Source organism: Diceros bicornis, chromosome 34, assembly GCF_020826845.1.
Source record: "Diceros bicornis minor isolate mBicDic1 chromosome 34, mDicBic1.mat.cur, whole genome shotgun sequence".
In the NCBI taxonomy this organism is placed as follows: domain Eukaryota; kingdom Metazoa; phylum Chordata; class Mammalia; order Perissodactyla; family Rhinocerotidae; genus Diceros; species Diceros bicornis.
Window position 1 is genome coordinate 33,341,979 of NC_080773.1, and position 11,439 is coordinate 33,353,417.

At 63.5% G+C, this 11,439-nt stretch overlaps 1 protein-coding gene across 6 annotated transcripts; it reads left to right on the plus strand.

The window, feature by feature from the left end:
* The first annotated feature begins 1,513 nt into the window (after nt 1–1,513).
* Nucleotides 1,514–9,947, plus strand: KMT5C (lysine methyltransferase 5C). Of its 6 annotated transcripts, none has more exons than XM_058530313.1 (9): nt 1,514–1,583; nt 4,128–4,373; nt 4,533–4,698; nt 5,085–5,194; nt 6,002–6,165; nt 6,273–6,292; nt 8,149–8,285; nt 8,380–8,564; nt 8,763–9,947. In XM_058530313.1, the coding sequence occupies exons 2-9, from the start codon at nt 4,264–4,266 to the stop codon at nt 9,260–9,262; spliced, it is 1,392 nt and encodes a 463-aa protein (XP_058386296.1). In that variant the 5' UTR covers nt 1,514–1,583; nt 4,128–4,263; the 3' UTR covers nt 9,263–9,947. The 6 variants fall into 6 exon arrangements, with proteins under 6 accessions (XP_058386296.1, XP_058386295.1, XP_058386299.1 ...); XM_058530312.1 differs by having other exon boundaries at nt 1,528–1,604; XM_058530311.1 differs by lacking the exon at nt 1,514–1,583 and having other exon boundaries at nt 4,032–4,373.
* The last annotated feature ends 1,492 nt before the right edge of the window (nt 9,948–11,439 follow it).

Sequence of the window (11,439 nt, forward strand, 5' to 3'; positions counted from 1 at the left end):
ATCCATTTATCCATTCTCCGTGTAATGGACATGTAAGTCGTTTCCAGTTTTTCACCGTTACAAACACTACTGTCGAGCTTTCTTGTGCTTGTCTTTTTGTTCACATTTGCGTGAGTTTCTCTAGGGTGTACCGGCGAGTAGAAGGGCCGTACTTTTAAGATTCAGATACTGATAGGACTTTTCGGAGAGCTAAGGTTTTTATAGAGTCCTTTCTGCTTGCTGACTTCCTTTCTTTGGGTGAGGCTGTTTCTCTCCTTTGGAGCTGTGGCCATTCTGATCCAGGGGAAAGGGTCTCTCAGGGCTGGAAGTAGTCCTAGTGGGGAAGGAACAGTATGAACAGAGGGTGGGAGACTGGAATCACGGATGGAGGACACCTCGGAGTGTGTTAAGGAAGACCCCTCAGAGAGGGACAAGTGTGGTTCTTGTTTTATAGATGCCCAGAGACGGCAAGCCACTTCTTCAACGCCACAGAGCGACGCAGAAACCATGAGCTTCATTCATTCATTCATTCATTCATTCATTCATAACATATTAACGATGCACCTACTCCGTGCCACGCATTGTTCCAAGCGTACAGGATATATAGCACTCAGCAAAACAAAGACCGCCTGCTCCAAGTGCGGAGCTTATTATTCTGGGCGTAATTATGATGAATGGCTAATTATGTTTGCCTGTAGGATTGGAGGGGAGGGTGATCCCAATTGGGGGGGTGTCCCATGGGAGCGCCCCATAAGTCAGGGCTCTCTCCAAAGCCCCCACTTCTCAGTCTCCCTGTTTCCAACCCCTTCCCCCACAGAATGTTATTGTGGGTACTCCCAAAATTAAAGGGGTACTTGGGGAAAGAGAAGGTGGTCTGGGAGGGAGGGAGAGAGACAGCCCTTTGTATCCGGGGAGAGTTGTCAATAAAGTTTGGTCGCCGTGGCAACCGCAGGGCTCGCGGGGCGGGGAGGGGCTGGGCGAAGGTGCGCGCGCATTTACCACCCCCCACCGCCCCTCCGGCCTGCTCCTGCTGTCTCCCTGCTGCGGCTGAAGGTTTCACCAGAGAAAGAGAATAGAGAGGTCGCGACTCTACGGTGACCGGCTCAGACCTTAGCCAATGGAAGGATGAGCCGTTCCAAGGCCAGCCAATCACATACGGGTTCTGGAGCCGGTGGAGCCCGCCCTCTTTCCGCTTGGACCCGAGTAACCTGACCCAAACCCAAGTTTCGCCTGGAGCGACGGCGCTTTCGGCCAATGAGGGCGTCGACTTCGGGCAGTGGGCGGGGATAGTCTCCATGGCAGCGGCGGAGGGACAGCGGTGGGAGCCATTGGCAGCAGTTGGCGGCACTTGACGGCAGCGCGGGCGTGGCGGGGTTTTGTGGGGGCACTGACGGGGGTCGGGCGGGGAGGGGCAGAGTGGGGCTCGACCAATGGGAGCGGAGCGAGCTGAGGAGTGGCGGCGGCCTTGGCCAATGGGAGGCCGCGGTCGCCGTGGCGGGGCGGGCGCGGCGGGGCAGACGGGAGGCGCGGCGACGGTGTCTGACGCGAGCCGGAGGAGGCAGTGGGAGGTGGTGGCGGCGGCGGCGCGGGCGCCTGAGGAGGAGGTGGAGGAGGAGGAGAAGCGGGTGAGGGGCGGCGCGGGGCCCGACCTCTGAGCACCCTCTCGGCCCCCGCCCCGCGCCGCCTTGGCTCCTGGTCGCCCCCAGCCCCGACTGCCCCCCGCCCCACCCTGTCCCTCCTCGTGTCCAGGCGCCTAAGTCTCCTGGCTCTTCGCGAGCCTCAGGCTCTCTCGGCGCCCAGCCCCTTCCCTGTGCTTCCTCACCCAGGCCTCTTGCCGCTCCCCGGCCTTCCTCAGCTCGCCCTCTGACTCTCCCCTCCCCTCCCCGGACCTCATTGCCTGCCCAGGCCCCTGTGCGCTTCCCCCACTCCTCTCCCTGGACCCTCACTGCCCGCCCAGGCCCCTGTCCGCTTCCCCCAATGCCCTCCAGACTTCAGGCCCTTCCCCTGCACCCTCACTGCCCGCCCAGGCCGCTGTCCGCTTCCCCCACTGCCCCCCGGACCTCAGGCCCTTGTCCTGCACCGTCACTGCCTGCCCAGGCCCCTTTGCGCTTCCCCCACTCCTCTCCCTGGACCCTCACTGCCCGCCCAGGCCCCTGTCTCCCCCTGCTCCTCTCCCTGGACCCTCACTGCCTACCCAGACCCCTGTCTGCTTCCCCCAGTGCCCTCCGGACCTCAGGCCCTTCCCCTGCACCCTCACTGCCCGCCCAGGCTGCTGTCCGCTTCCCCCACTGCCCCCCGGACCTCAGGCCCTTCCCCTGCACTGTCACTGCCCGCCCAGGCCCCTTTGCGCTTCCCCCACTCCTCTCCCTGGACCCTCACTGCCCACCCAAGCCCCAGTCTGCTTCCCCCACTCCTCTTCCTGGACCCTCATTGCCTACGCAGGCCCCAGTCTGCTTCCCCCACTCCTCTTCCTGGACCCTCAGTGCCTACGCAGGCCCCTGTCTACTTGCCTCACTCCCCTTCCTGGACCTCAGGCCCTTCCCCTGGACCCTCACTACCCACCCAGGCCCCTGTCCGCTTCCCCCATTGCCCGCCAGACCTCAGGCCCTTCCCCTGGACCCTCACTGCCCATCCAGGCCCCTGTCCGCTTCCCCCACTGCCCCCCACACCTCAGGCCCTTCCCCTGGACCCTCTCTGCCCATCCAGGCCCCTGTCCACTTCTCCCACTGCCCCCCAGACCTCAGGCCCTTCCCTTGGACCCTCACTGCCCACCCAGGCTCCTGTTTGCTTCCCCTACTTCCCTCCCTGGACCTCAGGTCCTTCCCCTGGACCCACACTACCCACCCAAGCCCCTGTCTCCTTCCCCGACTCCTATTGCTGGACCCTCACTGCCCACCCAGTCCCTCCCTGGACCCCAGACTCTCTCCTCCGGCTTTCCTGTGCTCCTCCCTGGATCCCCAGAACTACTTCTGTCCCTCTCTGCTTCTCCAAGCCCTGTTCTGGATCCCTAGGCCCACTTCCACCTTCTCAGGACCCTCCGTGGACCCCAGGTCTCCCCTCTCGCCTGCCTGGGCTCCCTCCAGGACTCCCAAGCTTTCCTGGAGCCCTGTCTCCCCCAGCACCTCTGTGGACCCCAGGTCTCCCATGGCCTGCCTGGGCTCCCTCCAGGACCCCCAAGCCTTCCTGCAGCCCTCTCTGTCTCCCCGGGCTGGCCCCAGGTCCCTCTGTGAGGTCCCTGTGTTTTGTTTTTACCCACATGCCCCCCTGCAGCTTCCGCTCTGTCCCAGGGCCCTCCCGCAGCGCCCCTCTTTATCTATCCCCAGCCTTCCTGTCTTTTAGACCCCCTTTCTCAGCCACTCTAGCTCCTGACTTCTCTTTAGTCCCCCTTCCTTGCTGTCCTCTGTGGACTCTGTGAAGCACCGTGGTGTGGGTGCCCAGCAGGCCCCCCGCTCTCAGGGTTAGGGGTCTTGTTTTGTTCCGTTTTGCCAATCCCCTTCTTTCTCCTCTTTTTATGGACCTGTTCTGCCTCTCCATACCCTTCTTTTTCTCTCCCCCCTCCCCCGCTTTGTCCTCCAGCCCCCCCCTGGCCCCTGGAATCCTTGGAGAGGGAGCAGGTGCCGGGATCCCTCCTCAGCTCTCCCTCCCCTCACCCCCCTCCAGGCTGCCTGGGGCTTCACCCAGAGCCTCCCTAGACTCCCTCCTGAGGGCTGATGGGGGGTGGGGTGGAGGCCAAGGCCGAGCCTGGAGAGAGTAGGGGTGGGCAGAGGAACCGTCAGTCCCGACGGGGCGGGAAGCCTTGGCTTTTTCCTTGGTGAGGGCCAGAGGTGGAGCTGGGTCCCCCCTGACTCCCACCTCTTGCAGCGCTAAGCCTTTAGGGTTATCCGAGACTGCCAATTAATCAGCCTTCCTGGGGCCAGTAGGGATGCGTGTGTGTGGGGGTGTGGTGTAGGGGTGTGAGGGAATCTGCGTGTGTGAGTGTGTGTGCACGTGGGGGGGGGGGTCATGTGGTGGGGGATTTGAGGAGATGGAGATACTAATGATGGAGACTAGATTTCTTTGGGGGCTCCCCCACTGTCAGAAGTACCTGTTGCATGTCACCTTCACTGAGAGCCCGTGAAGTCAGCATTGCTATTCTCCCTGACGTGTAGATGAGAAGACGGAAGGGCTTGCCAGAGTCCCGCACAGCTTATAAGTGGCCCGGAGCAAGCGCCCGCCGGGGGTGCCGCCCCTGCCCCTGCTTTGCCCCCTCCACTCGGCCAGAGGCAGCATGGTCCATGGGGCAGCATGGGGCCCGACAGAGTGACAGCCAGAGAACTGTGTGAGAATGACGACCTGGCCACCAGCCTCGTCCTGGACCCCTACCTCGGCTTCCGCACCCACAAGATGAACGTCAGGTGAGGCGGCCTGGGGAGAGGGCTGGGGGATCCCTTGCTTCCACCGCCACCCCTCAGCCCCGTCCTCCCCTCAGCTCCTAGTGGGGGTGGGGGCGGGGCCCGGGAGGGCCCGAGGGAGTAGGCCAAGGTCCCGGGACCCAGGCATGCCCTCTCCCCCAGCCCCGTGCCCCCCCTGCGGCGACAGCACCACCTGCGCTCGGCGCTGGAGGCCTTCCTGAGGCAGCGGGACCTGGAGGCTGCGTACCGGGCCCTGACGCTGGGAGGCTGGATGGCCCACTACTTCCAGAGCCGGGGCCCACGGCAGGAGGCTGCCCTCAAGACCCACGTGAGGGCGCCCTTCCTTCCCCGCCCTCGCCCGCGTGTTCTCCTGTCACCTCAGCCTGTCCCAGGTCCTCCTCCCTGTGGGGCAGACTCTCCGGAGCCCTGGGCTCCGTGCCCCTCAGCACAGCCCCCTGGGACTCCCTGACTTCCTAGCCGTTGGGACCGTCTGAGGCGAGGCTCAGAGAATCCTGGGAGAGGAGAGTTGGGGGCCCTCTGAGATGGAGTCCAGCCTCTTCACTTGACAGATGATGAAGCTGAGGCCCAGAGGGGAAGTGAGTTCCTTGAGACCACACAGCGAGTCAGTGGCAGAGCAGGACTAGCACCCAGGAGAGAGGGCGGAGGACGACCCTGCCCCACCTCCTTACCCCACCCACCGCTCACCTCCCCCAGATCTATCGCTACCTCCGCGCCTTCCTGCCTGAAAGCGGCTTTACCATCCTGCCCTGTACCCGCTATTCCATGGAGACAAACGGGGCCAAGATTGTGTCTACCCGAGCTTGGTAAGAGGGCAGAACTCGCAGCCAAGGGCCCCACGCCTGATGGGAGGCACCCCTCCCCAGGGGCTGCTGGCAGAGGAGACCCCTGTCCCTTCTGGAGGAGATGGGGGCGTCACTGAGGGGACAAGGAGGAAACCTCTGGTGGCGTCAAGGCCACGAAGATGCCAGAGTTCAGGAGGTTTCCTGCAGAGAGGAAGGAGTCGAGGGCTGGTTCTGAAGACCCTCCTCACCCACTGTAGCCCTGCTAGGGGATGCGACCCTAGAGTTCCCGGGGCTGCCGGGAAGGACTGACCTTGTGCCCACGACCGTGCAGGCCTGTCTTCATCCCGACTGAGCCCCTGCCAGTCTGGGTGCGGGACAGGGCAGAGAGCAAGATGGCCCTGCCAGCCACTCAGTGTAGCAGGAGGGCAGGGGATAGCCGAGTAAACACGCAGGTACTGACCGCAGCTGCTCAGGGCTTCAGGAGCTGGCTGGGGAACTTTGCGAGTGTTCTCGGGAGCCAGGCCTCAGCTGGGATCCGAAGGATGAGCTGGGGGGTCTGGTGAGGTGAGGGGGCGAGGACGGGGCTGCAGGAGGCGCAAGGCAGCGGGGAGTTGGGGCTGGAGGAGCTGAGGGCCTGCTGCCGTGGCTGGAGTGGGTCAGTCCCCCGGGCAGGTGTAGAGGCCGTGGTGAGTGGATTTGCGAGACTTCGGAGGCGGACGACGCTGGCCTGCGGGAGTCCCAGGTGCCTCCCAGATGAGAAGCATCTGTCCCTGGCTAGGGTGGTTGGGAAGGTGCTGCTTGTAGAGCTGTGGCCTGGCCTCTTGGCAGGAAGAAGAATGAGAAGCTGGAGCTGCTGGTGGGCTGCATCGCGGAGCTGCGGGAGGCCGACGAGGGGCTGCTGAGGGCCGGCGAGAACGACTTCAGCATCATGTACTCGACCCGCAAGCGCAGCGCCCAGCTGTGGCTTGGCCCTGCCGCCTTCATCAACCACGGTGGGGGCCGTGGCGGGGGCAGGGCCGGCGGGGAGGGGGGCACCCCGCCCTCTCCCTCTCCCTCCACTCACCCAGTCTCTTCTCTCCCTGGCCCCGGCTGGCTCCAGACTGCAAACCCAACTGCAAGGTGAGACCTGGGGACCCCCAGGAGTGGGCACGTGGGAGATGAGGTGGCCCGGGGGAGGGGCCTTCTGGTCAGTGAATAGCAGGAAACTGTCCTGCGTCTCCCCACCTGACAAAGCACTCACTCACCCTGGCTGCCCGTTCGCTGAAGCAGGTGTTTGTGCCTGTGGCCCTTGGAGAGGGGAGGGAGGAAAGGGCTCTGGCTAGAGGCACACTGGAACCCGGGCGGCCACCTGGTGGCAGCGTTCTTCCCTCTGAATCTGAGCTGGGGGCTGGGCCCGTTTGAGTGGGGCGTGTGGTGATGGGAAGACAGAAAGAGCCCACTGCCCGCAGCTGTGATAGCAGGAGGCAGAGCATTTGAGTGGCAGGAACCTGCCCATGCATGCCACCTGGGCTGAGCCCAGAGAGAGCCCTGGAGGCCGGCTTCCAGGCAGAGGGAGCAAGGCGGAGGAGAGGCCAGGTGCACTGCTGGTCCTGTGTGGAGGAGCAGGGAGCGCGTGGGAGCCAAGGAATGGAGGGGAGGTAGCCCTGGAAGGCCTTGGGTGCACACCCTGCCAAGCGTGGGCCTCGTCCAGCTGTTTTTGGGAGCCCTGAGGTGTGACGAGGGGGTCCGGAGCTCAGACTCTGGAGTTAGAACTGGGTTTAGGTCCTGGCTCTGCCGCCCTCGGCCCTGGTTTCTCGTCTCAGACGGGAAGCGGTTAGGACTTGCCTCCCGGGACAGCTTGAAGGTTAGGTGCACAGTGCACACCGGCGTTGGTCAGCATTCCTGGGACTCTGTAGAGCTGTTACGTGGATTTCGGGGGATAAGGTGTGGCCCTGGCCTGGCCCCGCGTGCAGACACTGGGTGAGACAGGAAACCAGGCAGGGCTCCGTGAGAGGCTGTGACCAGGCATGTGCTGGTCTCCTCGGGGCACAGGAGCCAGTTGTCTAGCGGGGCAGCCCTGGGAGGCCGCATAGGAGTGACGCCAGAGGCAGGCGTGGAAGGAGGAGTAGGATTTTCCTAGGTGTTGCAGGAAAATGGGGGCACGGCAGGACATCCCAGACAGGGCACATGGCGCTGGAGGGCCAGGAGGCGGGACAGGCACCGCGACTCCTGTCTCCTGTGACTCCCGCGTTGGGTGCCGTGAGTGAGCTTGCGTCTGTCCCACGGAAGTTTCCACCGGGTGAATAATGGGGACTTGGTTTTTAGATGGCTCTGGCAGCTGGTGCGGAGGAGGCTGGCAGGAGGGAGCGGGACTGGAGGCAGGGCGGCCACGAAGAGGCTGGTTTATAACCTAGTGTGTAACGAGCGAGAGGTGACAAGGGGCTCCAGAAAGGGTCTTGGGGACAGAGGACAAAGACGTAAGACACTGCATGCTTGAGAGGTGCTGGCCTGTTGGCCTGGGGTCAGGCGGGTGGGGGGCGAGGCCCACTCCCAGGCGCGTGTCAGGCTAGAGTGGACAGCCAGATGGATGGAGGTCATGCCCCTCCCAGGCGGGGAACGCAGCTGGAGCAGGCGGGTGTGAGGGGCCCGTGGGGCAGTGATCCCGGACTGGGGCTGCGGAGTGGACACAGGCCTCCAGGAAGGGGGGTGGCCCGAGGATAGCAGGGAGTGGGGGAGTGGGTTAGGATGTGTCAGAGGGGGTGGAACTTGGCCGCAGAAGCTGGAGGGAGAGTGCAGGAGGGAGCGGTCACTGTGCACTGCCAGGGTTGGGTTAGGTCACCGTCCTGCGGGGAGGGGTGGGAGCCAGCCAGTGGGCGGGTGGTCGGGGGGGGGGGGGGGGGTGCTGTTCAGAGGATAGGAGGCTGCCTCCAAATGGCTCTTCCCCGGGAGCGGGGTGGGGGGCCCCCAGGACAGGCTCTGAGCAGCCCAGCCTCCAGTTTGTGCCCGCAGATGGGAACGCGGCCTGCGTGAAGGTGCTCCGGGACATCGAGCCGGGCGACGAGGTGACCTGTTTCTACGGCGATGGCTTCTTCGGTGAAAAGAACGAGCACTGTGAATGCTACACCTGCGAGAGGTGTGGGCGGGAGAGGGAGGTGGAGTCTGCCGCCGGAACCGGAAATGCCTCCTGGGCCCATTCCTTCCTTCCTCCTGTCTCCCGCCCACCCCAGGAAAGGCGAAGGGGCTTTCCGACTGCGGCCCCGGGAGCCCGCGCCTCCGCGGCCCCTGGACAAGTATGAGCTCCGGGAGACCAGGCGGCGACTGCAGCAAGGCCTGGACGGCAGTGTCCGGCAGGGCCTGCTGGGGCCGCGGGCCTGCGCCCACCTCTCCCCGCTGCGCCGGGACCCGTTCTGCGGTGAGCATGGGGACCCCGTGCTGTCAGCTGCTCCCCCGTCCCTAGCCCCTTCTCTGCCCTCCCCCCTCGGGCCCCCTGACAGGGTCTCAATTTTGGCCACCACTCTCTGCACCAGTCCCCTTTGAAGAGCGCAGGGCCGAGCAGGAGCTGTCCCCGTTCCAGAGGCCCTGCTAATGCGGCCCCCTTGTTCCTCCACAGCTGCCTGTCAGCCGCTGCGCTCCCTACCCCGTGGCGCCCGCCTTGATGCCGTGCCCCTCTGGCTCCAGTGGCTGCCTCAGCCCCAGCCCCGGGTGCGTCCCCGGAGGCGCCGCCGCCCCCAGCCGCGGCGGGCCTCGGTGCCCCCGGTTCTCCGCGCTGCTCGCGTTTCCCTGCACCGGTGGGGAGGCTGCGGCCCCCGCTGTTGCCTCCGGGCAGAAGCCCTGGTGGCCCTGGGCCCGGCCCCTCGCGCCTGCTGGGCCCCCCAGCAGGACTGGCACTGGGCCCGGCGCTATGGGCTGCCTTATGTGGTGCGCGTGGACCTGAGCCGCGTGGCCCCGGCCCCACCTGCTGCTGCTGCCCCCGGCCCTGCACGGACCCCAGGTCCTGTCCCCGTCCCCAAGCAGGCCCTCACCTTTGCACCCTTCTCCCCACCCAAGCGCCTGCGGCTGGTGGTCAGCCACGGCTCCATCAACCTGGATGTCCATGGTGACAGGCTGTGATGGGCTGGACATGGAGGTCTGGGCTGGGAGAGGCAGGGGTCCCTCCTAGTTCCCCTCTACCAGCCCTGAGTTCTTGGGGACTCACCTCCAGAAGGAGCTCTTGGGCGTCTGGGAGGGAGCTGACCCATGACCGCAGCACAGCTCTGACCTGGGGGCAGGGTTGGTTTGGACACTCCCAGGGGTCTGACCCCTGACCCTTTGTGACTGCTGACCCCTGAGCCGTCCCCACCCTGGCAGGGAGCCCTGGCCATTGCTGCCCTCCTGCCCCAGCCCCAGCCTCCAGACTGAAGGAGCCGCTCCCCTCCCCACCCGTCTTCTCCTGCCCTGGGAGCAAAGCCATAAGGGGTGGGGGCCTCCCCATGGCGTCTCCCCAGAAGCCCTGGCCTCGGGAGGAGGGAGACCTGGTGGGGTGGCGCTCCCTAGGAACTGCCTCTCGGAGGGGAGTGAGTCTGCTGTCAGCTCTGCAGCTGTCTGAGGCAGGGACAGGGTGGGGGTGTCCGGGGCGTGTCCTCACACGCCTGTGGATCTCAGGGAGGCCGGGTGTGACCTCATCTTTCTCATGGTGCTATCCCTGGTGCTACTGGGGTGGGGGCCTCCCCTCCCCACACCAGAACGGGGGATGTTGGGGGATTGGAAGCACTTGAACTTTTTATTTTATTTTATTAAAATGTTGTTATAAGCAGCACTCTTAGAAGCTTTTCAGTTTGATTTACGTTTTGAGGGGCTGTCAGAAAGGTGAGACCCTCAGCCTTGTGGTGGAGACTAGACCCGGGGGAGGCGGCCCAGGCTTTGGGCCCTGAGAGCCTTGGGAGGGTGAAGGGGCACTAGACAGCACAGCGGGGTACGAAGGCAAGAGTCACGTCACCAAGCACATGATGCTTATAAAGAGTGCGTTCTGACCCATCCTGTTGCGTGGGAGGGGATTCTCCCCCGTTTTCAGATGAGGTAACACGTCCAGCAAGCAGAGTGACTTGCCTGATGTCACACGAGGTCACACGAAGCTCAATGGCCCTTCTCTGATGTCAGACATCCCTCCCACAGCTCAACCAGGAGGGGAGAGGTGGGCAGGATGGTGCCTGGAAGGCATGGGGGCTGCCCAGGCTGCGGGGTGTGGGGGCACGTGGCTTTCTGGCACCAGCCTGGCAAGCCGTCCTCGTCTGTGTCATGTTGGTGGTCTGGCTCTGTGAGACCAACGTAATGAATCTTCTCTAGTTTCTTCAGGTCTGGTTCAGTGTCTTGATCTTGCCATTGCCTCTTACTTCTCACCTCAACCCCAAAGCCCCCATTTTACAGAAGGAAATACTAATAGCTAACGGAGTGCTTCCTGGTACCAGGCACCCCCCAAGCATCTTGCAGACAATTTTTCTGGTTCATGGAGGCCTCCAGGCCCTTTCACACAAACTTCTGAGGCTCGGGTGCGGGCTCCAGGCCCCTGGTTGTCTCCTCTGTGTTGGCTGGCCTCGGGAAAGGTTATCCTGGGAGTTGACGAGGCCTGTGCAGGAGAGACCCGAGGAGAGGGCGTGAACAGGCAGGGAGAGGCGGCAGGAAGGCCGGGTGGGCTGAAGGGACAGCCCAGGAAGGGGCACTTCCATAGTGGGCCTGGGGCTGGGCACCATTCAGGACAGGTAAGGTTTTTGCTTCAGAATTTGTTTCGTTCACTTGTAACCTGTTTCATTCCTTTCCACGATGAGAAAATGTGACTGGCTGCCATGCAAACCCTACTGAACCCTGTAGGTTTCCACCCTTATGTTGAAAGTAAGGAGAGCAGGGCCCCCAGGTCAGCGAGCGGCGAGAGGAGGATGGGGAGAGATGGTGACATGCAGTCAGGAAAGAACTTGTCCCTCTACACAGGCTGAGAGTCAGGTGCCATCACCATGGCTTCTAGGCAAAGGTGACAGCGGAGCAGGGATTCTTAGCCTGGATGGACACTGGGGGTCCCAAGAACCTCCTGAAACCCTATTTTAAATGTCATAACTGCACATTCACGTGCATGTTCTTCTGCGGAGAGAGGATTTATAGCCTTTCTCTGATTCTCAAAAGTGTCTGGAACCCGAAAAACAGATTTGAAACCGGCGATTACGGTCTCACCCTCGGCCCCACTGCCATCCGAGCCAGCTGACTGTGTTGTGAGATGAGCAGCAGCCTCCCTGGCCTCCGCCTACTAGATGCCAGTAGTG

Excerpts from the sequence above, each read along its gene's own strand:
- KMT5C (XM_058530313.1), top strand. The coding sequence starts at position 4,264 with ATGGGGCCCGACAGAGTGACAGCCAGAGAACTGTGTGAGAATGACGAC. Across the intron at positions 5,195-6,001 it reads ATTGTGTCTACCCGAGCTTG|GAAGAAGAATGAGAAGCTGG; the intron begins GTAAGAGGGCAG and ends GCCTCTTGGCAG. Across the intron at positions 8,565-8,762 it reads GCGCCGGGACCCGTTCTGCG|CTGCCTGTCAGCCGCTGCGC; the intron begins GTGAGCATGGGG and ends GTTCCTCCACAG.